At 43.2% G+C, this 25,099-nt stretch overlaps 1 protein-coding gene across 6 annotated transcripts in view; it reads right to left on the bottom strand.

Annotated features, from left to right (window-relative positions):
* Positions 1 to 25,099, bottom strand: part of TIAM1 (T cell lymphoma invasion and metastasis 1) — a 465,511-nt gene that overhangs the window by 76,661 nt on the left and 363,751 nt on the right. For all 6 annotated transcript variants that reach the window (XM_027538787.1, XM_027538923.1, XM_027539081.1 and 3 more), the window contains 3 exons: positions 19,775 to 19,879; positions 11,686 to 11,767; positions 3,568 to 3,654 (listed from right to left, as the gene is read on the bottom strand). In XM_027538787.1, coding sequence (XP_027394588.1) covers positions 3,568 to 3,654; positions 11,686 to 11,767; positions 19,775 to 19,879 — 274 coding nt within the window. The remainder of the gene's footprint in view (positions 1 to 3,567; positions 3,655 to 11,685; positions 11,768 to 19,774; positions 19,880 to 25,099) is intronic.

Raw genomic sequence — 25,099 nt, 5'->3', positions numbered from 1 at the left:
TGGGAACAGGATCTCTGCAGCTGTATTTCAGTAAAAGCTCTTGAGATCAGACCATGCTGGATTATCTGATGGGTCCTAAACCCAGTGACAACCATCCTGTGGGACAGACACAAAAGAGAGACACAGGAAGTAGAGGAGAAAGTCAGGGGAGGATGGAGAGTGAGACTGAGTGATGCTGCCACAAGTCAGCGAACACCAGATGAAGGAAAAGGCAAGAAAGGACCCTACCCACCGACCCGCCCCCACCCCCAGAGCCTCCCAGGGACCCCAGCGCTGCAGACACCCTGGCTTCAGACTCTGTCCTCCAGAACTGTGGCAGAAAACAGTTCTGTTTCCTGAAGAAACTATGTTAGTAGCTCAGTCATGTCCGATTCTTTTCGACCGCATGGACTGTAGCCCGCCAGGCTCCTCTGTCCATGGGCATTCTCCAGGCAAGAATACTGGTAAGAGTTTAATTGAGATTCAACAAAATAATCCATGTAGAACTCCTCACGTTGCACTTGGCATGTTGAAGATATTCAACAGACAGTAACTCTTATTATTAATGTTTGGTAGCAGAAAGAGGAAAACTTTGTTTTTCATTTTGAGCCTACTCAAAAATATTCCCCACTTGCCCACAGGTGAAAGCTGTGAAATATTCCATCTGTCTAGAGAGTTCTAGCCCATGGCCTTCTCAGCCAGGCTTTGTCTTATGGAGCCATCAGGAAGACACTTAGATGGCAGCAATAAAAGATGCCTGATCCCAACCTCAGAGGATTCGAAGAGCAGAACAACAGGCTCAAGATGAACAGAGACATGTGTAAACACGCTCTGGTTTCCAAAGTCAATTCTACAAGGACACTCAACGTGAGATCCAACACGGAGCAGAGGGTGAGAGAGAGAGAGAGCAGGAATATGGGAACTAATCATCAGCCCATTCCCGGCCAAAAGCCCATGGTGGCTAACAATAATAAAGTGTAGGCTCAATGAACGATCAGAATATTCGGTTCTAATTAGGCTGCAAGCCACCAGACTCCCCTTGGTGTGCACCACATTCTGGTCATTTTAAGAAACACTGGCATCGGGATGGTGTCCAGAGGGCAATGACCAGAGTTTGTTCTACATTCTAATGAATTGTTGAAGGATCTGCAAAGGTCAAATTTGGAAAAGACTTAGCAGCTGTAACACAACAAATATCACGAACTCCTCTGGCTGGCTATAAAGAAGGAGGCTAAATGGAGAATGGAAGCTGAAGGAGAAGGATGTTTTATCATCAGAGTCTGTCTGGTCCACCGGGAGCTCTCCAACACTGGCTAGCTCTCCATCACCTTCGCATAGAGGCTACACTTCAACATCAAATACCCCAAGTACCACAATAGCATCACTGACTCATGGGACACGAAGCTGAGCAAACTCCAGGAGACAGTGAAGGACAGAGGAGCCTGGCGTGCTCTGGGTTCACAAAGAGTTGGACACAACTTCGCAATTGAACAACCACCACAACCCCAAATCTCTCTCCCAACACAGCCTTCTGCAGGCCGGGTACTGGGATGGTTTGATACCCACGTGGACGAATGGACATCCCTCTTGCATCTGTAGAGAAGAGCGTCATAGGGGGCAAGGGGGTTGCAGCACTGAACCGTTGTTTTCATCTACCACCAGGGTTCTTGGATTCAAAGGACTAAAACAGGATGTGACTGAAACCAGGGCGGCGTATTTCCCCACCCCCGCACCCAGCACAGTCACTGCAGGGCTGAAAGAGATAAAAATCAGTTTGGGGTTCAAAGGGGAATAAACCCCGCCACCTCTGCTCTTAGCTGAGATACCCTCAGTGAGGGAACCATACTGGCTGCCTCTGGTCTTGAAAACACAGAAGGAAAATGAAGAAACAGTCACACCCGTGGCAGTTAGCAGCGGGTACGTTACTTGGACTTTATTTCCCATGGGTCACACCTTTGTCATCTCTGTGCAGAGCCAAGAAAGACTGCAGGGAGCACTTCTCTGATGCTGACAACACAGGGCTAGGTCAGCAGCACAGGGGCCCCGCCAGCTGAACACCCAGAACTAAGCTGCCCCAGCACGTGGAAGGAAGGAGAAAGGTCAGTCTGCCTTCCATCCGTTCCCAGGTGCTCCATCCAGCCGTCCCTGAGCAGAACTAGACACAGGCATCACGTCCAAGCAGAACTGACTTGTACATTCAGTGGGTGTGAATTTGCCACTGCCTGAAAGAAGCCAAAATTCCATAGCAAGAAGAATGAAACGAAGGTGGAGTTTAAGCCCTACCTTACCTGCCCAACTCATTTACAATGAGTACAGTAACTTGAAGAAAAAACGAAAAGAAAGTTAGTCACTCTGTCGTTTCTGACTCTTTGCAATCCCATGTAGTGTAGCCCACCAAGTTCCTCTGTCCAAGGAATTCTCCAGGCAAGAATCCTAGAGTGGGTTGACATTTCCTTCTGCAGAGGATCTACTTGACATAGGAATTGAACCCGGGTCTCCTGCATTGTAGGCAGATTCTTTACCACTTGAGCCACCAGGGAAGCCCAAGAATGTCTCCCCAAAAAGTCATGTCCACTCAAAATGTGACCTTATTTGAAAATAGGGTCTCTGCAGGTGTAATGAGGTCAGGATGACGCCATACTAGAGTAGAGTTCGTCCTAAACCCAATGACTGGTGAATGTCATCTGAAGACAGGGAGACACACAGGAAAGACCACTCTGTGAGATCAGAGAAGGATCAGTGATGCAGCTACAAACCAAGGATGCCCTGGACTATTAGCAGCCAGCAGAATCTAGAGAGAACCATGGAAGAGATTCTTCCTGCAGGGGCTCAGAAGGAAACAACCCTGCCAATACCTTGATTTCAAACTTCTGGCCTCCTGATCTGTCTGAGAATACACTTCTGTTGTTTTGAATCACCTAGTTGGTGGTAATTTGTTCCTGTAGTCCTAAGAAACTAACATAGGAAGCCAAAAAGAAAATCTAGGATGAAAAGATTTTCTCAGTAGAAAAAGGATGGAGTGCTGGGGTTCCACAAGTAGCCTAGACAGACAGTACTAGGAGCTCTTGTAGAGGGGCAGGCAGGTATAGCAGACAAGAGCTCTCTATGGAGGGCAAGATGTCTGGATCCTGAACCCCGAGGACCTCAACTCCTACAAAGATCCCCCCATGAATGGCAGCAACAGAACATGAAGCAGCTTTGCAAGCTAAGGTGAAGATCAGTGTCAGCTTTGAGCAGTAGGCACCAAAACACAAAGGGGTCTTCCCGAGCAGCTCCAACCAGACCCCCAAGACCTTCATTCCACCCCAGATGGTAGGGAAAGACAACCCCTTCTGATTCAAAGGGAATTTCCCACCAACCCCAGGGAAATGGGCTCAGAATTAGATTTAAAATCTGGAAGGCAACATTCCTTGCACAATTGAGCTGATGGAAAAAATACTCATGTTCCCTGGAAGTGTTTTCACTGAGACAACATTTAAATACTCTTCAGAGGTGACCATTTGGAGCTGATCTTTCTCATTTACCAACCAGAGAAATCCAAAAGAGAATTGAAGACAGGCAATCAAGACAAGATGGTTAATAACTTACCTTTCTTGGAAGCTAAGCCAGTTTCTTTTACACTATTCACGTAGAGCCTTCGAACACCATCCTCTTCCACAGAAGAAAGTGAAAACCCTGGGAACAGAGACAGCAGGGTAAGATAGCAGGTAACACTCAGACCCTCTGAGTGTGGAGCAAATGACAGAGAGAATCCGGGGTGAGTCTGGCATGCTCACTGTTTGGGGTTATAGTCTTTCCTCCTTTGTACTGTGTCACAAAGCAGAAAAAAGTATTTTTAGACAACTATAAATGAAGCCACAATAAAAATTAATATTACCAAGTACATCTATTTCCATATAACCAACTATCAACTCAAGTGGAAAAAAATGACCTTGTTTTTTGCCTTGCTTGATAGTTAATGCCACAGTTTTGCTTTTTTTCACTGTTCTCTCTGCCACACACAAGAGAAACAGTTAGCTTATCTCATTTGGGTCCCCTTGACCTTTTTTTTAGTCAATCTATGTCCTAGGACATGTCAGAACAGAACACCTGTACCATGTATGATCACCTATATAGTGCTGTGTGGACACTGCTTTAATTTAGTAAAATTCTGCAAACGGGGATACATAACAACACATTTTACAACTCCTTTTCATATTGAAACTGATGGATTGCACATTTTCCTAGTGTCAGATCATAAGATTATCTTATATTCATCCAGGCTTCCAGAGCTCAGTTAGTTAATTAACCTTGGGCTTTGCGACATCCTTCAAAAAATAAGGCAGAACAAGGCTCTGAAGTTCTAAGTGCTCCCAATCCCATTGCTACAAGCCTTGGTCACTTCTGTTTCTCATATAAAACTCTTTCTGATCAATCAATGGAAAGTCCATAACCAAAACCTACCTTCCCTCAGAATAAAACACTTTGCCAGATAATCCTAAAAGGGCAATGGAATTAATGCAACTGTAAATATTGGACATGGTTTCTGCTCTGGGAGAAAAATAAGGCTTAGGCAGAGAAAAATATAGTGGTTTTTTTTTTTTTTTTTTTTTTAAAAGCAAAGAACAAAATAGAATAATTAATTAATGGATTGGGGCCCAGGGATTCACTGAGACTTCTAAGACTGTCAAATGAACACATTTTTTTTTTTTTTTGGTACCATTCACAGAACCAGGAAATAGATACCCACAGGCAGGCAAAACCTCCAAATACCATCACCCACGAGGGGACGATAACTCCCTCGGATAGAGAACAAGACAAGCTCACCCTTGAGGACTTTCCAGAGTCTTTATTTTAGTCTCTTATTTTAAATTTCATTCTTACAGCAACTTCTAACTTTCAGAAGACTCTTCAAGAAGTCCCACTCAGGGCTTCCCCAGGGGTCCAGTGGTTAAGAATCCACCGTGCAATGCCGGGGACATAGGTTCAATCTCTTGTCTGGGAAGATCGCACATGCCTCAAGGAGCTAACCCTCGAAGCCACAACTGTGGAAAGCTGCCTGCCTAGAGCCTGTGCTCCACAACAAGAGAAGCCACCAGTGAGAAGCCTGTCGGCACCCCACTCCAGTATTCATGCCTGGAAAATCCCATGGACCGAAGAGCCTGGTGGGCTACAATCCATGGGGTCACAAAGAGTCAGACACGACTGAGTGACTTCTGTGTGTGTGTCTATTATAGCCAGAAAGTAATCCCGCTCTCCAAAACTAGAGAAAGCACCCGAACAGCAACAAAGACCCGACACAGCCAAAATGAAAGAGGAATATCAAAAAACTAAGTTCTACTCAGATAAAGATAATTTAGACATGAGCCATTTAAATGACATTAGCCTTAACACAGTGGTATTTATCTGCATTTCAACAGAGATTTTCTTTTCCTTTTATCTGTTAGAATAGATACAGAATCAAGGACTCTATCAGGGAAAGGATGAATAGAATCCATTAAAATACAGGCATTTCCTTTCTCAAATGCTATCATTTTATAAAATGCTGAGATCAAATTTTTTAACTATACTTCTAATTCAAATTTTCTTCTATTAAATATAAAATGAACACACTGTCCGGAGAGGTGATGTGTTGAGAGCCTACAGCAAGTCACCTTAAATCAGAGTCAGAGCAGAAGGCCGAGGTATTCATTTGTTGCTTTCTTTCTTTACCACTAAAGGTGTCAAGAGGCCCAAGGAGCAGTCTCTATTTCAAGAGGTCAACAGTCTGCACACTGGGGATAGGTGGAAATTTTAACCATTTCCTACAGTAACAAATACGTGTTCATTTGTATTAGCTTTTAGATTCCACCTATAAGCAATATCATATTGTATTTGTCTTTCTCTGACTTATGTCACTAAGCATAATATTCTCTAGGCCCAATATTCTCTAGGCCCATCCATGTTGCTGCAAATGGAAATAGTTTGTTCTTTTTCATGGCTGAGTATTATTTCATTGTATCTCTGCTGCTGCTGCTAAGTCAAGTCAGTCATGTCCGACTCTGTGCAACCACATAGACGGCAGCCCAACAGGCTCCTCTCCTATTGTAAATACTGCGGCTATGAACACCGCGGTGCATGTATCTTTTGGAATCAGAGTTTTCATTTTTTCCAGATATATATAAGCAGGAGTGGGACTGCTGGATCCCTGATAGTTCAGTTGGTAAAGAATCCACGTGCAAGGCAGGAGAACCTGGTTTGATTCCTGGGTCGGGAAGATCTCCTGGAGAAGGAGATGCTACCTACTCCAGTATTCTTGGGCTTCCCTGATGGTTCAAACAGTAAGGAATCTGCCTGCAATGTGGGAGAGCAGGTTTGATTCCTGGGTTGGGAAGATCCCGCAGAAGAGGGCATGGCAACCCACTCCAGTATTCCTGCCTGGAGAATTACCACAGACAGAGGAGCCTGGTGGGCTACAGTCCATGGGGTCTCAAAGAGTCAGACATGACTGAGCAACCAAGCACAGCACAGCACAAGGTAGTTCTATTTTTAGTTTTTTAAGGATAGCAACAATCTAATTCCAAGAACACACATGTAATACAGTCCAAAATGACGGCCACATGAAACAGAAGGAGTTAGTCCATACAAAGCCAACGCGTCCACCCCACCGAAAGGCTTAGAGTTACAGAGACCAGGAGGCATCACGAGTGACATATGGCCATGAAAATGAAGGAGGTGATTAAAACTAAGCAAAGAAACCAAAAAGACAGACTCATTTCCTGAATAACCAGAAGCTTCTTCATACTGAAATTGAGGACCAAAGAAAAATCATGACAACACAGTAAACAAAACAGATGGACTCAAAACCAGAGTCCAGGACACAGTGAAACGGAGAAAGTGAGAAAAATGTAGACTCCACTGACAGAGAGAAGGGGGCTCCTGGGTGGCTCAGCGGTACAGAACCTGCCAGACAACACAGGAGGTGTGGGTTTGACCTCCGGTTGCGAAGATCTCCTAGAGGAGGAAATGGCAATCCACTCCGGTATTCTTGCCTGGAAAACCCCATAGACAGAGGAGCCTGGTGGGCTCTAGTCCATGGGGTCGCAAAGAGCTGGACATGGCTTAGCAACTGAGCAGGCATGCCTGTTGACATGGAGGGAATACAAGACCAAAAATCTAATAGTCTAAGAAGTCCCCAGAGAAAAACAAATACTCAGTTGCTGAAATGAGGCATTCTTCCACTTCAAGGCTGCCTAGATGATCATGCTTAGTCTATTACAAAACTATGTGAACGAACTTTAACAACAAGCTCTGAGGGAGTCCTGAGGGCTGAGGTGGAGGGAAGGATGAGAAATTAGGCAAGTGCTAAATCTTTCCATTTGTTTCGTCAGTGGGATTATTAAGTCATATTTTCCTCCCTGAAGTGTTCTACAATAGAAAGCAGTATCTGGTTTGTATGCTGATGTGTGCTAGTAACTTACATGCACTGAAACTGATGTACAGCAGGAAGCTGCTCTTAGATGCAAATGTCAGAGAAAGATGGGCTGACTTTAGACTCCTTAGTACCTTTGAGGTCAGAGACTCTCAGGTCTCTTAGGGCCGGGGGACTCTTTAACTTCTGTGGAAACACCTAAGCCAATGTGAACTGGACACTGAGAATAAATGGGTCAGCTGAGCTTATTAGCTATGCATCTTGAGAGTCCCTTGGACTGCAAGGAGATCCAACCAGTCCATCCTATAGATCAGTCCTGGGTGTTCACTGGAAGCACTGATGTTGAAGCTGAAACTCCAATACTTGGGCCACCAGATGCAAATAGCTGACTCATTGGAAAAGACCCTGATGCTGGGAGGGATTGAGGGCAGGAGGAGAAGGGGACAGCAGAGGATGAGATGGCTGGATGGCATCACCGACTCAATAGACATGAGTTTGAGTGAACTCCGGGAGTTGGTGATGGACAGGGAGGCCTGGCGTGCTGCAGTCCATGGGGTTTCAAAGAGTCGGACACGACTGAGCAACTGAACTGAACTGGAGGCTGTCCAAGGTGAAGTCCAGGAACTAGTACAGACAGGATGCAACTGACAGCAATATAAGGGTGGAAAGCAAGACTAAGCATCAAGAAACTCATCGTTTGGTACCACCACACCCTCCAAGCATGGGACTTTGTCCTTTACAAAAGCAGGGGAGGTCCAGGACAGGACCCCTGCTTCTTTATGTCAGGTCATGTGAGAAGCACAGCTGACAACATCTTCTGCGTTGATTTCTGATGCCCTGTAACCCCTTCAGTGTGGAAACGGAAACAGGTTCTGCAACTACTTCAGTCACTTTAATAAAAAGTATAGCGACTTCCCAAGCAGTCCAGTGGTTAAGACTCTGCACTCCAACTACAAGGGGCGTGGGTTTGACCCCTGGTCGGGGAACTGAGATCCAACAGGCTATGCGGCAAAGCCAAAAAAATAGAAATAACTTTAAAGAAATAAAATTTTTGTTAATATAAAAATATGCGCTGCCCTGGTGGCTCACTGGTAAAGAATCTATATGCCAGTGCAAGAGACATGGGTTTGATCCCTGTTATGGGAAGATACCCTGGAGAAGGAAATGGCAACCCATTCCAGTATTCTTGCCTGAGAAATCTCAAAGACAGAGGAGCCTCATGGGCTATACAGTCCATGGGATAGCAAAGAGTCAGACATGACTTGTCACCTGAACAATAAGATAAAAATAGAGCAGTTTTAGGTCATTTCTGTTTCAGAGGCCCCCAAACCAGTCCATCTTGGAGTCTGACTCCAAGAACTTTGAAACTCAGCTCTCTTGCCTTTTGCTATGTTCCTCTCTTACCCAAGAGAAATCAAATAAACCAGAGAGAAAAGAGTAACTGACATGGTGCATTTCAGTTCGGAGGACCCAGACACTTATGTGTAGCACTGCCACCGATTACTGCTTTTATTACTGAGGTCATGCTTCTGCTATAATAATAAGCCTTTCAGACACATTTATCCCTTGCCATCAAAAACGTCTGCTAGCTTAATGATGTCTTTCGTTTTAAGGTCAAGAAGTAAAATAACATGAAGGTATAAGTCAAGTGGCCAGGGGTCAGAAGTTAGGTTTTCCTCATTAGGACAAAGCACTCCAGTGGAAGTGGTCTGAGAGGTTCAAATAAGCCTCTGCCTGCGGGAGAGGCTACAGAGGAATACTGAAGGTGGTGCTGCCCAGTAGGGGGTCTGTAGATTTTCAAATGCGCTGCTGCTGCAGCTGCTACTAAGTCACTTCAGTCGTGTCCGACCCTGTGCGACCCCATAGACGGCAGCCCACTAGGCTCCCCCGTCCCTGGGATTCTCCAGGCAAGAACACTGGAGTGGGTTGCCATTTCCTTCTCCAATGCATGAAAGTGAAAAGTGAAAGTGAAGTCGCTCAGTCGTGTCCGACTCTGTGTGACCCCATGGACTGCAGCCTACCAGGCTCCTCAGCCCATGGGATTTTCCAATGCTAAAAAGCCCAATAAGTTAATTCAGAGAGAAATGGTAAGCAAGCATATGCAGTAAACTTTGTATCTTTTCACCAGATATTCTGTTGTTCTTCAGTTGCTAAGTCATGTCCGAATCTTTGAGACCCCATGGACTGCAGCACGCCAGGCTCTTCTGTCCTCCACCATCTCCTGGAGCTTGCTCAAATTCATGTCCACTGAGTCGGTGATGCCATTCAACCATCTCATCTTCTGTCACCCCCTTCTCCTCCTGCCCTCAATCTTCCCCAGCATCAGGGTCTTTTCCAGTGAGTCAGCTCTTTGAATCATGTGGCCAAATGTATTGGAGCTTCAGGATCAATCCTTTCAATGAATATTCAGGGTTGATCTCCTTTAGGACTGACTGGTTTGATCTCCCTGCTGTCCAAGAGACTCTCAAGAGTCTTTTCCAGCACCAGAATTCAAAAGCGTCAATTCTTTAGCACTCAGCCTTCTTTATGGTTTTCTAGTTCTTCTTTGTTGTGGCAGGTGGGCTCTCTAGTGGCACACAGGTTTAACTGCCCTGTATGTGTGGGATCTTAGTTCCCTGACCCAGGATCAGACCAGGGTCCCCTGCATTGCAAGGAAGATTCCTAACCACCAGGAAACTCCCCTAGCCCTCCTTCTTTCCAGCACTCTGTAGGCCTACACTTCTCTGCCTACCCACCCAATCCCTGGCTCCAGTCACTTGCTTTGAAGAGTATACTGGGAATGAGCCAGTGGCTGGTTCACCACCTCCCCTCTTTGCCTTCTGCCAAGGAACAGACAAGGTTCCCAGGTGGCAACTGCTCCAGGCCTAGGTCCTGGCGTGAGGACAACAGAGAGAAAGGGTTGTGGCCAACCCAAAGGCGGCAGGATGAACAGGAAAAAGAACTCCACTGTTAGGAGCCAGGGGGCTTTGGTGACTGCCACTGCCTCAGCTAAACTCGCCCCGCCTGGCTAATCTACCCCGGTAGAATATGGCTTTCCCTACGTGTTGTACTCAAGCAGCAACTCTGAGACTGTCCAAGTCATCAAGGCTAACGCTAAGCAGACCGGTGTTGAATCCATGGAAAATATTCCATCTTTAACTACACCAGAATTGGACAACTGTGTAGGAAAGCCCTAATGGAGCGGGCCTGACTGCTGCTCTTTGAAAAAAGGCCTGCTTACAACTTTGACTTCTGCCTGAAATCTGGGAACTTGGATTTGGGGAGGGTTCCCAACATCCTGATGGAGCTCACTGTGTCTAAAACTCTGTACAGACAGTGTGGGTTACACCAAACACTGCTTTCCTCCTGAAAGGCTGGAGTCCTGGTACATGCGGGGCAGAGGGTGCCTGTGGGACCAGCCTCCTAACCAAAACCCTGGGCACTGAATCCCTAACAAACCTCCTACCAGACAGTGCAGTTCACACGCATCATCTCAACTCGCTGCTGAGGGAACTGTGGGCTCGCCGTGTGACTGGGCTGGACTTTTGGAAGTTTGCACCTGGTGTCCGAGCACCTCACCCCACGTGCCTCTCCCTCTTACTGATATTATTTCGTATAGTTTTGCTGTAATAAATCGTGGCTGTGAACACGACTGTAAGTGCAGTGAGTCTTCTCAGTGAATTGGCAAACCTAAGGGTGGTCTAGGGCACCCCAACTCACATCAAAGTAAATTCCTTTAACATCATCTGTGAGGGATGGAGAACAATACATTTCTGGGGGATAGAGGTGCAAAGGGATAATTTCTTCGTTACTTGTTATTGCTGTCCAGTTACTCAGTTCTGTCTGACTCTTTTGCGACCCCATGGACTGTTGCCCACTAGGCTCCTCTGTCCATGGGATTTTCCTGGCAAGAATATTGGAGTGGATTGCCATTTCCATCTCCAGGGGATCTTCCTGACCCAGAGATCAAATTCATGTCTCCTATCCTGGCAGGCGGATTCTTTTACCACTGAGCCACCTAGGAAGCCCTTCTTCATTACTAGGCTACATTATAATATAAAATAATCTATTCTCAATAAATCCACTCCTTTTTTATGACAGGAAAACCAAGAAGATTAAAGTTACCAAATTTAAAGCTAAAGTCTTCATCTTCCGAAGGGTAAATATCTTTTTTATTTCCCCCCCTCAGTTTGGCTAAGCTGCAAAGCACAGAAGCCAGATGGGTTATCTGTTTTAAATGGACCCCAAAGGTTTTACTGAATTGTAAATAAGTACATGTTTATGCAGGAATTGTTTTCACGTGAAGAACACCAAAGATCAAAGGAAAATAAACATACCATAATTATCACCAGCTGTATCTGACTTCTCAATCTGGATGTTCTGAGTGACTTTTGGACAAATTTCAATTTCTTTGTACAGCTGAAAATGACAAAGAGAAACCTAATTAGGACTACATTATAAATAACTTATTAGAAACAGTCATCAATTTGTAAATCTATTTTTTTCACAACTGACACTTGACATCAAATTCTCATCACATCCCAGTATTTTTTCTTGAACTGACCTCATTAAAACTTAACGTGGAAACTTTTAAAAACTTATATTCCCAAATTTAGCTACAGTTCCAGTTTCTTAATGATTCCTTGGCATAGTTTGTATATATAATTTTTTCCCACCCTACATCTATCACAGACCTGAAAAATAATGCTAAGGTAATCAAAATCTCCAGTACAAGGGAAAAACATTAACATCAAGGAGAGGTTATAAAGATCTTGATATAGAATCCACAGAAATAGGAGAAATCCCTGTGCTTCTGTTCATATGCCATTTTTGCTCAAAAAGTCCACAATATGCAGAGAAAAATTACAGCACTGAAACAGACAGAAAAATCATATAAACGACAATATTCTCTTCTAGTCACTGAATTATACAAAAGTATTGAGAAAACTTAAGTACATAAATCAATCAAATCTCTTGGAAACCCAAGAAAAAATGGGGAAAGAGATAAGAGAAATCGGTGGTTTATTAAGAAATTTTATTTCAATTAATTTAATTGATACTTCACATTTCGATGGGCTTCCCCTGTGGCTCAGCTGGTAAAGAATCCGCCCGCAATGCGGGAGACCTGGGTTTGATTTCTGAGTTGGGAAGATCCCCTGGAGAAGGGAACGGCTACCCACTCCAGTATTCTGGCCTGGAGAATCCCATGGACTATAGTCCATGGAGTCACAGAGTCGCACAACTGAGCGACTTTCACTTGACTTATTTTAAGATTGACTGATTTGATCTCCTTGCTGTCCAAGGGACTCTCAGGAATCTTCTCCAGCACCACAGTTTGAAGGCATCAATTCTTTGGCTGTCTACCTTCTTTAGGGTTATCTAAACCATAAATCGGAGAAGGCAATGGCATACCACTCCAGTACTCTTGCCTGGAAAATCCCATGGATGGAGGAGCCTGGTAGGCTGCAGTCCATGGGGTCGCTAAGAGTCGGACACAACTGAGCGACTTCCCTCTCACTTTTCACTTTCATGCATTGGAGAAGGAAATTGCAACCCACTCCAGTGTTCTTGCCTGGAGAGTCCCAGGGACGGGGGAGCCTGGTGGGCTGCCGTCTATGGGGTCGCACAGAGTTGGACATGACTGAAGTGACTTAGCAAAAGCAGCAGTAGCAGTAGCAAACCATAAATGGCTTTCCTGGTGGCTCAGATGGTAAAGAATACACTTGCAAGGTGGAAGACCTGGGTTTGATCCCTGGCTTGGGAAGATCCCCTGGAGAAAGGAACAGCTACCCACTCTAGTATTCTGGCCTGGAGAACTCCATGGGCTTTATAGTCCATGGGGTCGCAAAGAGTCACACACGTGAACAGCTTTCATTTTCACGTTTCAGTGTCTGGACTTAGCATCATCATGAGCCATAACTTACGAAGGTTTTATTTACCACGTGTTCTCACCCTTCACATGTTCTCTATGAGACAAATGTGACCCCCATCTTACAAAGGAAGAGAAAAAGGCGCAGAGAAAGTACTTTCCCAGGATCAGAAAGCCAGCCTGGGCGGAGCTGGGATTTGAATGTAGGTTTCACTGGTTCCAGCGCTGAAATGCTCCCTGCTACACTATAATGCCTCGCGACTGCCTCCTGGTGGAACTCAGTGGTACCACAGTCAAGGGTACAAGCCTTATTTCCATGGAACGAATTGGGAGTGTAGCATTGACATACGGAGAAGGCAATGGCACCCCACTCCATACTCTTGCCTGGAAAATTCCACGGACAGAGGAGCCTGGTAGGCTGCAGTCCATGGGGTCTCCAAGAGTCAGACACAACTGAGCGACTTCACTTTCACGCATTGGAGAAGGAAATTGCAACCCACTCCAGTGTTCTTGCCTGGAGAGTCCCAGGGACGGGGACTGGTGGGCTGCCGTCTCTGGGGTCGCACAGAGTCGGACACGACTGAGGCGACTTAGCAGCAGCAGCACTGACATATACACACTACCGTGTGTAAAACAGACAGCTGGTGGGAGGCTGCTGTGTAGCACAGAGCTCAGCTCGGTGCTCTGTGATGACCTAGGCGGGTGGGAAGTGGGGCGGGTGGAGATATGTGAATACATATGGCTGATATGCTTTGTTGTAGAGCAGAAACCAACGTAACACTGTAAACCAATTATATTCCCCCACACCCCCCAAAAAATCTTATTTCTTAGGTAAGCAAGTCGTAGTAGCGTTAGTCGCTCAGTGGTGTCAGACTCTTTGTGACCCCATGGACTGTAGCCCGCCAGGGTTCATGGAACTCTCCAGGCAAAGATACTGGAGGGGATTGCCATTTCCTACTCCAGGAGATCTTCCTGACCCAGGGATCGAACCTGGGTCTCCTGCACTGCAGGCAGAGTCTTTACCATCTGAGCCACCAGGGAATCCCAAGGTAAGTAAGCCAAAGGCCATCTCTGAAAATTTATGATAGAAGTTCCAAAACAAATAACTGTGTCAAAGGCTCATACGGAATTTTTTAAACTGTCATTTAATTTCAAAAGGAAAATCTCTTTTGAGCCAAAGTCAATAAGAGAAAGCTCTTCTTGAGCACTGAAGAGAAGTCTCAGTGATTATTTAAACTTGCTCCCATCTTAGTCATTTGTCCAGGAATAATTTCATTCATGCCAAGTATGAAAGAAAGGAAAAAAAAAAATAACACAGGTTTCTTTCTGTTCACTTTCTTAGGGCAGTTGACAGGTAGGAGAGGTAAGCTGAATGCTTAGGAATCAGGAGCCTGGAAACAGGCTAAGCCAAGAGGCTGGGGTGGGAGAGGGGCTGGAAATGTTGACCCTACAATGTAGCCCAGAGCCTCTAGAACACCCTAATTTAATGCAACTTCCATCAAATGCAAAGTGCTGGGGGCATAACTTAATATCATTTTCTGTCTATATTCTTCAGAAAAAGTTCCATACCAGTGCGTTCTGCATTTAGAAGACATCAGTTCTAACACTGATCTTTAGTTCAGAAAACAGTCACCAAAATTATACATTACCAAAGATAATCAACGCTATGATATATTTTACAATGTCATGGAATGCTCGGTAAAATGTTATGAAATGTACTTATTACTTCAACTTCTTTGGAACCTTAGTTTGGTTTTTTTCAATTTCCTTGAAAGCCAAACTCCCCCCGCTAGGTGGCAGTATATCGCCATTTGTTTTAGTCATCTCCGGAACGTTCCAAATGGCTTTCTACAGATCCAGTGGGAATTTAGCTTCGTAAATAAGCTTTCCTATTCTCTCAATATTGCCTCCTACTCCTCTTTGTAATTGGTGTGAAAGTCTTTGTGTTTCTTCACCAGTCTCAGACAGTAACATTGTATAATACTGGACCCTTCACTGTGTGGTCCTTAGGCCAGGTGAACAAAAATTGGATTTTTTAAATCTCTAAAGTATGTAAAATTTCAAGAAGGATCTGCACTTTAAAATACATTTTTGATGCAATCAGAATATCTGACACCAGAAATTTTGAAATCCCACAGTTTTAAACATAGCTTTAGCAAAAAGTATCACACATGTGGGAGAAGGCAATGGCACCCCACTCCAGTACTCTTGCCTGGAAAATCCCATGGACGGAGGAGCCTGGTAGGCTGCAGTCCATGGGGTCCCTAGGAGTCGGACACAACTGAGCGACTTCACTTTCACTTTCATGCACTGGAGAAGGAAATGGCAACCCACTCCAGTATTCTTGCCTGGAGAATCCCAGGGACGGAGGAGCCTGGTGGGCTGCCATCTATGGGGTCGCACAGAGTCGGACACGACTGAAGCGACTTAGCAGCAGCAGCATCACTCACATTCCCTATGCTATTAAACCAACGATGATGCATATTATCCTTCTTTTCAAAAACCAGATTAAAGACCATCAGATGTTAAAAAATGGTCTGATTACCCCAGAACTTGAGTTGTCGAGTGAATGTCACATTCATTTCTTACCAGGTCTTCGTGGGGCGCCTGGTCCAAGCCCCTATCATGCACTGCCTGAAGGACAGCTCACCAGCCTCCAGCTCTCCCAGCCCCTCCCCAAGGCTCGTGGGCCACATGCTAGCCACAGTGAGCCTATTAAGACAGGAGTCAAATAAAGCCCTTGTCTCTTGGGGTTTTACCTCTCACTCGGGCCTGACAAGCCCTCCTGCTCCCCTTCTCCCTCACGTCCTGAATTCAATACCCCCCACCCCCCATTCACCCTCCCCACTGATGCTACTCAAACACAGTAAACCACCCCCACCACCACCGCCTTCCCCTGCCAGGCCCTGCCGGGCTTTGTTCCCTGACCCTGGAACACATTCCTCCAAAATACCTGTGACTCACTTTCTCACCTCACTCACCACCCTGCTCAAATACCACGTCTAAAAGGAGCGGCAGGGTCACCTTCAGATGTCCATTTTTCTCTATCCATTCATGTCCTAACCTTTTCTTTCCCAGCACTTAGCATCCCCGGAAATACTACCCATTTACCTGTTTTTGTCAAAAATATTTACATGTTTTTATATCTGTCTTCACAACCTGGATGTATTTTCCATAAAGAGTAGAAATTTTCCTGTTGCTCTCAGTGCCTAGAGCAGCTAGCATGGTGCCAGGCACGGAACAAATGCTAAATAAATATTTGCTGGATGAATCAATCGACCGATTGATCAGGGTTATTGCAAACTCTATTCCTACTTGTCTTTTTAAGAAAAACATATTTAATCATGGGTTTTCAAAAAAACCAGTGCCTTCATATTCTTTATCAGTCTACTGCTGCTGCTAAGTCGCTTCAGTCGTGTCCGACTCTGTGCGACCCCATAGACGGCAGCCCACCAGGCTCCCCCATCCCTGGGGTTCTCCAGGCAAGAACTCTGGAGTGGGTTGCCACAGATTGGACCCAATAACCAACTAATTATGAAAAAGTAGCCAAGCAGGTATTGCTTATATTAAAACATAATTAGCAAGTGAAAGCAAAAAGTCGCTCAGTTGTGTCCGACTTTATACGGTCCATGAATTCTCCAGGCCAGAATACTGGAGTGGGTAGCTTTTCCCTTCTCCAGGTCATCTTCCCGACCCAGGAATTGAGCTGGGGTCTCCTGCATTGCAGGTGGATTCTTTACCAGCTGAGCTACCAGGGAAGCCCATAATTAGCAAAGCAGCTATGTATAATACATAAGTAGAAGAGAATTCATGGGGATTCAAAGGAATCCCCAGCCCCACAAAATAAATCTACTAGATGCCCCCCCCAAAAAAGATCTTTAAAATACAGTACACATTTTTGCCAATAAATATTATCTTCTAACTCAAGAATTTTTGACAAAACAATAGCAGAGAATAAGATGTTTTGGGACAGTCATCTATGAATGAGTCACTTTTCAGGACAGGACTCTAAACGTCTGTGAGTTTCGTTCATCCATGGGAAATACAATGGAGGCGGGTTATGGAAACCAATTAGCCATGAGTGGTCTGATGCTTGTTCAGTAAGGGTCAATAAATAAAATATCTGTAAAATCTCAAAAAGCATCCAGAACATCGTGTGTTTAGAAACCCTCTGCCCTGGAATGACATCTCACCCAGCTTAATGGCCAAAAGCAAAGATTGGAAACCATGGATGTATGGATATAATTCGAGGGGCCTGTGAACTGGGATGCTGAAAAAGCCTGAAATTTTTATATTCACTAACCTGTAACTGAAACGTAGCATTTCCTTCAATTATTAATGAACGGAAGCAACAAACACGGCAACGTGAGCAGTGTGTCTGTGACCTTGTCACAACCAGAAATCAGTTATTTTTACACCACATTCTGGTTGCTGCTAATATCTCAAAATATTATTTATGCTTATCACTACTTCAGAACAGTGGCAGGTGTTAGACCAACCACTGTCTGATTATTTAATGAGCTATTAAGTAAGCATGTGTATTATCTATAATTTTTTAAATATCTTTCATAACTAATTCAACACAATTAGGCCATGGGTAATCCTATGTATTCCATTTCATGGAACTGAAAACATTATTCTGAAATGGGATCCGCAGGCTGTACCAGGCTGCCAAAGATATCCCAAGAACAAAAAGTTTAAAATCTTGGTAAAAATAGAGGTGCCCATTAGCAGTACTCACTCCCAGTCTGAACAACAGACTGAGTAAGAGTATGGCATTTACTTCCTCAGGAATCTCAGAGCTGGAGACCTTCTGCGACTGGGCAAGAAAGAATACCATGATCTCCCTGTATTTCAGGTTTTTGCTTTTGTTTTTAAAGGGCAATTGTAATATGTACATAGCAGTTGTAGATAACACAGTAAGCTTGTTAGTCTTCTATACTGGATGAGACCGCACAATGGCCAAGACTTAAAAATAATAAGGAAGTCAATATAAATTCAAAAGATATGTCTTCAGCATTCTCCTGTGTATAAAATATGAAGGACATGGAAGTTCCTTAGGCTTGATCCCTGTCATTTAGGATATAAAAGATTCATTAACTCCGAGATAAAACTACATGATCTAACAGCTATTTCAGTGTTAACAGCAAAGCACTTTCCTTTCTTAAGTAAGAAAATGGGTTTTCTTTCTTCTACTCACAGAGCACAAAGTCAGGGCTTTCCCCATGCCAGAGAAAAAAATAAATCAGCCACTGTTAAAAGTACCTTTCTCTGCTTTAAGCTTTATGATTTAAGTGATGGTTGAAAAATGGTCATTTTGTTCTTCTTCTATTTCATAACATGATAAGAATGCTATAAAAAGCACACCCTCTCTTATATTTCATTTAAAACACTTAAAGGGACACCAGGGAAGTTTCTAAGATGACAGAAATGTAAATTATGACTGTAGTGATGGAAACACAACATTCTGTATACGTTTGCCAAAACTTACCAAACCATGTGCTCAGAATTGATGTTTTATTGTCGAGAAAACAAACCTCAAGAAAAGTTGATTAGAAACACAATTCCCTACTAAATGGACTAAATTTTAAATCACACTTCCCTTTTTCAAAAGGAGACTTTTCAGGTCTAAATTTTCAGTTCTGTTTTCTGTGCTGAAAGGCTGTCTGAAGTCATACTGTTATCATTCACAGATCCATGGCAAGCAGTTCAGTGACCCCCAGAGAAATGACTAAGTACAGGAAAGAAGAACAAGCTCAAAGAGAAGGGGCCTGGTTCCCAAAATGTTCCTTTTCTGGAACTGAAAAAAGCACCCCTTGGCTAACAAAAAAGGAACCATGATCACCATTTATTGAGCATCTACTATGTGAACCATGATCTTTAATCTTTGCAAAATCCTACAAAGTATTAGTCACCACATTTGGGGCGGGCGGGCGGGCGGGGCGGGGGGGTGCGGCCAGGGGGGAAGTCTGGCCAAGACCACATAATTACTAAGCAGCAGAGCCAGAATAAAAATCCAGATCCAGTTCAGAACCCAAATCCCATCATGAAACTCAAACCTACATAAGTATGCCCAAGAATCTATATCAACACAATTCCAGAAGGCCAGGACATATAATTAGTTAGCAGCTTTTTTCACCTAACAGGATTTTACCCATCAATTTCAACATGCAGGGGGAAGGCACACAAAATTGGAGCTGGTACTTTTTCTCTGACAACAGCCAGCTCATCTTTGAGTCACCCATTTAAAACAAAAGACTGTCAACACGGCAAAGAAAGCTAGGAACAATAACTAAAATTCTACCTGAGAGTCAGTTCTGGATTTCAATTTTTCATGATAGCACAGAACTGTTCCCTGTATAAACTAAGGTGGCATTTCCACTCTGCAAAAAATACTGTGATAGGTTAAGGCCATCTCTGCAAATATGAGAGCATGGAATGAGGCTCATTTATTCTAGAATTTGTTCCACTCCACCAACCACAATTAGCATGAGCATACATATAATTTAAAAATAGTCTCCTACAGAATGTATATGGACAACAGTCATAAACATTACCAGCTCATAAATGTCCTCCTCGGGCTTTGGCACATAATACTGCATTTTGTTTTCTATTAGAAATTTCAGGCGCAGGTAATGAGCAGAATGATCCAGTTTATGTGCCTAGGAACCAAAAAAAAGAAGAGAAGGGAAGAGAAAATGTTCAATAGTAAATAGATATAATTAGTTCTCCCTGACATATTGTCATGTATCCCTGAGAATAACAGGGATTGATTACCAGAGAGGGAAGTAACATTTCTGTATTTATTAAAATGTTTATATCCCAAACCCAAATTATATTAATTGAACATATTAATAACATCTCATGAGTATCTTACATTCACTGGAAATAAATAAGCCACATATTCACTTCTGCTTATCTGATTCATTCCGTTCTTCAACACCGGGTTTGCAAGAAAACCTATCAGGTCCAAAAGGCTTTTAAACATAATTTCCAACACACATAGGTGATTAGAGAAGAAAAGGAACAAGAAAGGCCGGAGAGGATTTACAGTGACAGAAGAAAGCTGTGCCCAGGCAAAGTTGTTTTCTTAGCCACATGGGGACCCTGGGGACAGTTGTTAACAGTTCATTTGCGAGCAAGTCAGTGTATAGACAATGCATTTGGATTCAGTCTTATTTATATACACCCCAAGTGAGACTCCCTCCAGGCACTGCAGACAGGCGTGTGTCCAGCTCTGGAAACACCCTGAATGACTCGCCCAAAGAAAACAATTCTAAAACAGATCGAATTTTCTAGGATCAAAATTTCCAGGCCTCCTGCACTGGTCAGAATGGGTCAAATCATTCTTTTCTACCTAGAAAGTCATTCGTGAATGAACTTTGTGAAAAAGGCAATGGTAGCTCTCTGGTTTTATAAATAACATCCTCAGTTCACATTCAAGAAGATTCGAAGGAAAAAGGGAGGCGGGGGGAGGGGGGAACGTTCTTCAAAAGTTACACGGCAACATGAAAATGTATTGCTAGAGAGAAAATGCTTCCCTCAAGTCTTTCATTTTTAAAGCATCCTTATCTTTTAGAGATTTATCTGAAAGTTTTACTAGTAGATAAAGATATGATGTCTGGAATTTGCTTTCCAAACCATCCAAAGCAGGGGGTGGGAGTCAGTGAGTAAATGGATGAAACATAATTTGATATTCTAGAACCCAGGAGTTAATTGCATGATTGGCTACTCTTTTGTAAGTCTGAAATTATTCATAAATACAACATCATCTCTTCACAACAGAAACTCAACTAAGGAGAATTCTTCCAAAGTAAGTGAAATTAATTTCTCACTGGCTTAATACACTATTTACCTTCTCCCTCAACCAAAATTTGCTTGGAAAGATTGAAGGCAGGAGGAGAAGGGGACGACAGAGGATGAGATGGCTGGATGGCATCACTGACTCGATGGACGTGAGTTTGAGTGAACTCCGGGAGTTGGTGATGGACAGGGAAGCCTGGCGTGCTGCGATTCATGGGGTTGCAAAGAGTCAGACACAACTGAGAGACTGAATGGAACTCAACCAAAATTTCAAGGCCAAAGTAAGAACATTTCTGATATTTATTCCAATAAATATTCAATTGCACCCAACAAACTCTGAAGTGTGCCAGACACCGTGAGAAGCAATGCCAATGGGGAAATTAATAAAACACAAGTGCAGTCATCAGGACTGTGTGAAGGGGCACGCAGAACACAGGAGGTGGGGACACTGGAGACCTTGCTTCGTGAATAAATACACAGGTAAGACAGCGATCCTGCATCGTCAAGAAAGCATAGTCACAGACAGTAGGAGGGACTCTGTTCTACACACCTAGCCAAATGATAAAGATGTTTTCTACAGGGATTCTTGGGAACCCCCAGTGTGCATCCTCTCCCTAGTAATGTGATGATTTGAAACCACAGCCCGAACACAGGCACCAGGGAGCCAGCATCTGCCATGTACAGGCTTTGGGGCTTTTGCTGTAGGTTGTTGTTGTTTAGTTACTCAGTTGTGCCTGACTCTTCTGCAACCCCCTGGACTGTTGCCCACCCGGCTCCTCTGTCCATGGGATTTCCCAGGCAAGAATAGTGGAGTGGGTTGTGCCATTTCCTTTTCCATGGCTGTGGGTGCTGAAAACCAAATGCTCAACGACTCCCAGACCCAGACTGTTCTTGCAAAATAACCAGGGTGGATGGGTAAACCCGGGAAACAAAGGCAGCGGAGCTTCAAAGTGTGCTAGCTACTACTTCTCAGAGAGCCCAGAGACAAACAGCAAAGTAATAATACTTAAGAGAGCTGTGATATGCAAGAAAAGTTGACCTCACAGAGACAGAAGCTGCAAATGCTTCCCATGGACCAAGACACCCACGGAAATCTTTAATTATTAATAGAAGCCAAATATTTTGCTTCGCCATCTGTTTGCAACTGAGGTGGGAGGGAAGGAGAAATGAAACTTCATGGGGTCTTGATCAACAGGAACGAACCCACTGGGAAATCTTGTCGCCATCATCAATAAATATTTTGTGGACATTCCCAAGAGAGTTGCCACTTAGAGAGTCTTTTGGAAACCAGATCCGAATAGCAACCTCATCCAAGACTCCTGAAACTTCAGTGTGAGAGACTGTCCACTGGTAGACACCAAAGGTCTTAAGGTGGTTTTGACAGAGACACCATCCCTTAAATGCTATCATGCTGAAAACATTTATACAGATGCGCAGAAAACAGTAAACAAAAGCCTACACTTTGAAGTGCTTAACAAAGAGAACAGAACAACGGTAAAAGTTTGGCTCTTACCGCTTTCCCTCCTCCACCGTATTTTCAAACTTCTTTAAGTTATAATAACGTCTTGATAACTTAGAAAGATAAAAGTGAGCACGCACAATGAATACAAAAATGATAATGGTCTTACTTCTAATCCAGGAGTCTGTGGTTCGATCAGTAAATAGTTACCCTAAAAATGGGACTTCTAATCAATATACCAGTGTGTCTTCTCATTTTGGGAAACGTTTCTCAATTATGAGCCCTAGTGAGTCACAGCTGGTCTAACATAAAGAGGAAATCTTAATGAACTAAGAATATCAGCACTCAAGAATTTCAAGATCCTCCACTATTTGCAAGTCAATATCAAAGTGTTTTTTAAAAAAAAAAAAAAAAACTTACCGTGTTTGTAGCACATCTATGTGCAAGAATTCCAAATATTAATGACTATTTTAAGACAGGAATTCTAAGATGTGGCCTGCATTATTTGTTGTTGTTGCTATTCAGCCACTAAGCCGTGCCCTGTTATTATACTCGTAAAATTTTCAAGAGAAAATTTCCTAACTCGGGAGAAATTCAGACAGGAAAAAACTTAAACAGTCCAAATTAGTTTTCCAACATTTACTTACTTAAGTTACTTAGCATTTGATTCATTTTGAGACAATGAAGCCACAAATTATACCATAAAACAAATATTATTTAGTGTAGTTGGCATTCTTCTTAAAAATTTACATGTTTCTATGACTCCTCCAAAGGATGAAATATAAAACATAAGGCAGGTATTTTCAATAAGTAATCTGAGCCCATTAAAACAGATACCACACTCTTCAAATCCATCAGCATTTGGCTCTTTTCTGCTCATATTCTTCCATTTCAGTCAAACTTCTTCAGAAAATATAAATGCATGCAGTTAAGGACACACAGAGATCCATGCGCACGAGCACACACACACAATGCTACTGCAGAATTTCCAAAGATATTTATTCTGCCCTTCAAGATGGTCTTTTTATTTTTTTCAATGCCCACGTTCATTAGGAAAAAGTCACGGGTCTACATGGTAAAGGCATGAAAAAGATGCCCACAGTCACACGTGAATAATAACGGCTGAGTATGAATGAATGAATTTCTTTGTAATTACTTTAGTGATTGCAATGATCAGACTATATTCACAACCCACAGGTCAACATGCTTCCTGCTATATATTAACAATCACTTTCATAACATTCAAAGCATGAACTGCACATGAAATGTAGATCTTGAAACAGTTACTATACCAGAACTGGACTGGTGCTCGGATGGCAGATGACAGACTGATGTGAAATGATGTGGATCAGACAGAATAGGAAAGAGAATGAGCTGAATGCAAGAGACAGAAGAAAAAGATTGATTATTAAATATTAGCGAGAGCACCCATCACCAACATTGAGAACAGCAATAAAGAAATAAAAGACAGACAATTCTGACAATCACCGTTGTTTTTTGGTCCATCCCCTAAGGGGGGTGGAAAAATCACTCAATGTTAATTAGATCATTAATAACATGTGGCACTGTTTTCCCTATTATCTCTTTCCCTCTGAAGAATAAAATCGGCTCCACTAATTACAATAAAGTGTCTCCTAAAGAAGCAGTCAGCTTTAGAAGGCACCTGGCTCTGGGCACACTATATAATTTACCCTACACAAATGCTTTTCTGGGGACCATCAATTTCTCAAAGTACACACCAAAGTTTTCTGTTTTTAAACTGAAGAGATGTAACAGTGTTCCACACCGTATTGTTTTTGTCTCTAGTTCTATGTTTTTTTGGGGAAAAAAAAATCTGAGGATTCAAGAAAAACAATAAAAACCTTTTATTGTTAGAGAAAGGGATGTATGTCACAATGACACCATTAAAATCCCATCAAGTGATAAAACCCTTTATAAGGGCAGCTGGTCAAACTCATTAATTAAAGATGGTCTCTAAGTTGCCCTGACAGTTGTCCTTCATTGCCTTAGTTTCTATCAAAGCAAGTACCTAAAAGTACCTAAAATCACTATTTTCCCCACTGTTTAATTTTTCACCAATATTTATTGCTAAACTCTAACACACCCTCCAATTCCTGATGGAGTCTATGCCAGTGTATACAGGAGGCGCCAGAGCAACACTACTCTTTGGAAGGCCCCTCCAGAGTTCAGCTAATATGAAAAACCCAGAGTCCTACTTCTGACACCTTCAGCTGCAGTTCTGAGAATAACTCCCACAGCTTGGCAGAATATTAATGGGTCTCCAAAGAATCATGCTAATCTATAAATAAAGGATGCAGAAATCCTCAATAGACTAATTTTGTTAAGTAATTAAAATAAAAAATGTGAACAGAAATGCCATTATCTTTAAAAAGCTAGAATTCGTGTACATGAAGGAGTTGAAGCATGCAATGGTGTATCATTTATTTTTAACACCCATGTGGGGGCTGATTTTCAGCTCGGCCCTGAAACAAATGGTCCTTCTACTTTTCCTCCAGAGAGATGATCTGATACGCTTATTTGAGCCACAGTGTTCTATTTCTCCTTCACATGAAGCCAGATTTTTCCCTTACCAAGTCCTAGTCATTCGTACTTTTTGTTA

The sequence above is a fragment of the Bos indicus x Bos taurus genome, chromosome 1, assembly GCF_003369695.1.
Source record: "Bos indicus x Bos taurus breed Angus x Brahman F1 hybrid chromosome 1, Bos_hybrid_MaternalHap_v2.0, whole genome shotgun sequence".
Classification (NCBI taxonomy): domain Eukaryota; kingdom Metazoa; phylum Chordata; class Mammalia; order Artiodactyla; family Bovidae; genus Bos; species Bos indicus x Bos taurus.
Note: the sequence above shows the minus strand (reverse complement) of the source record. Positions and strands in the feature narration are given on the sequence as shown.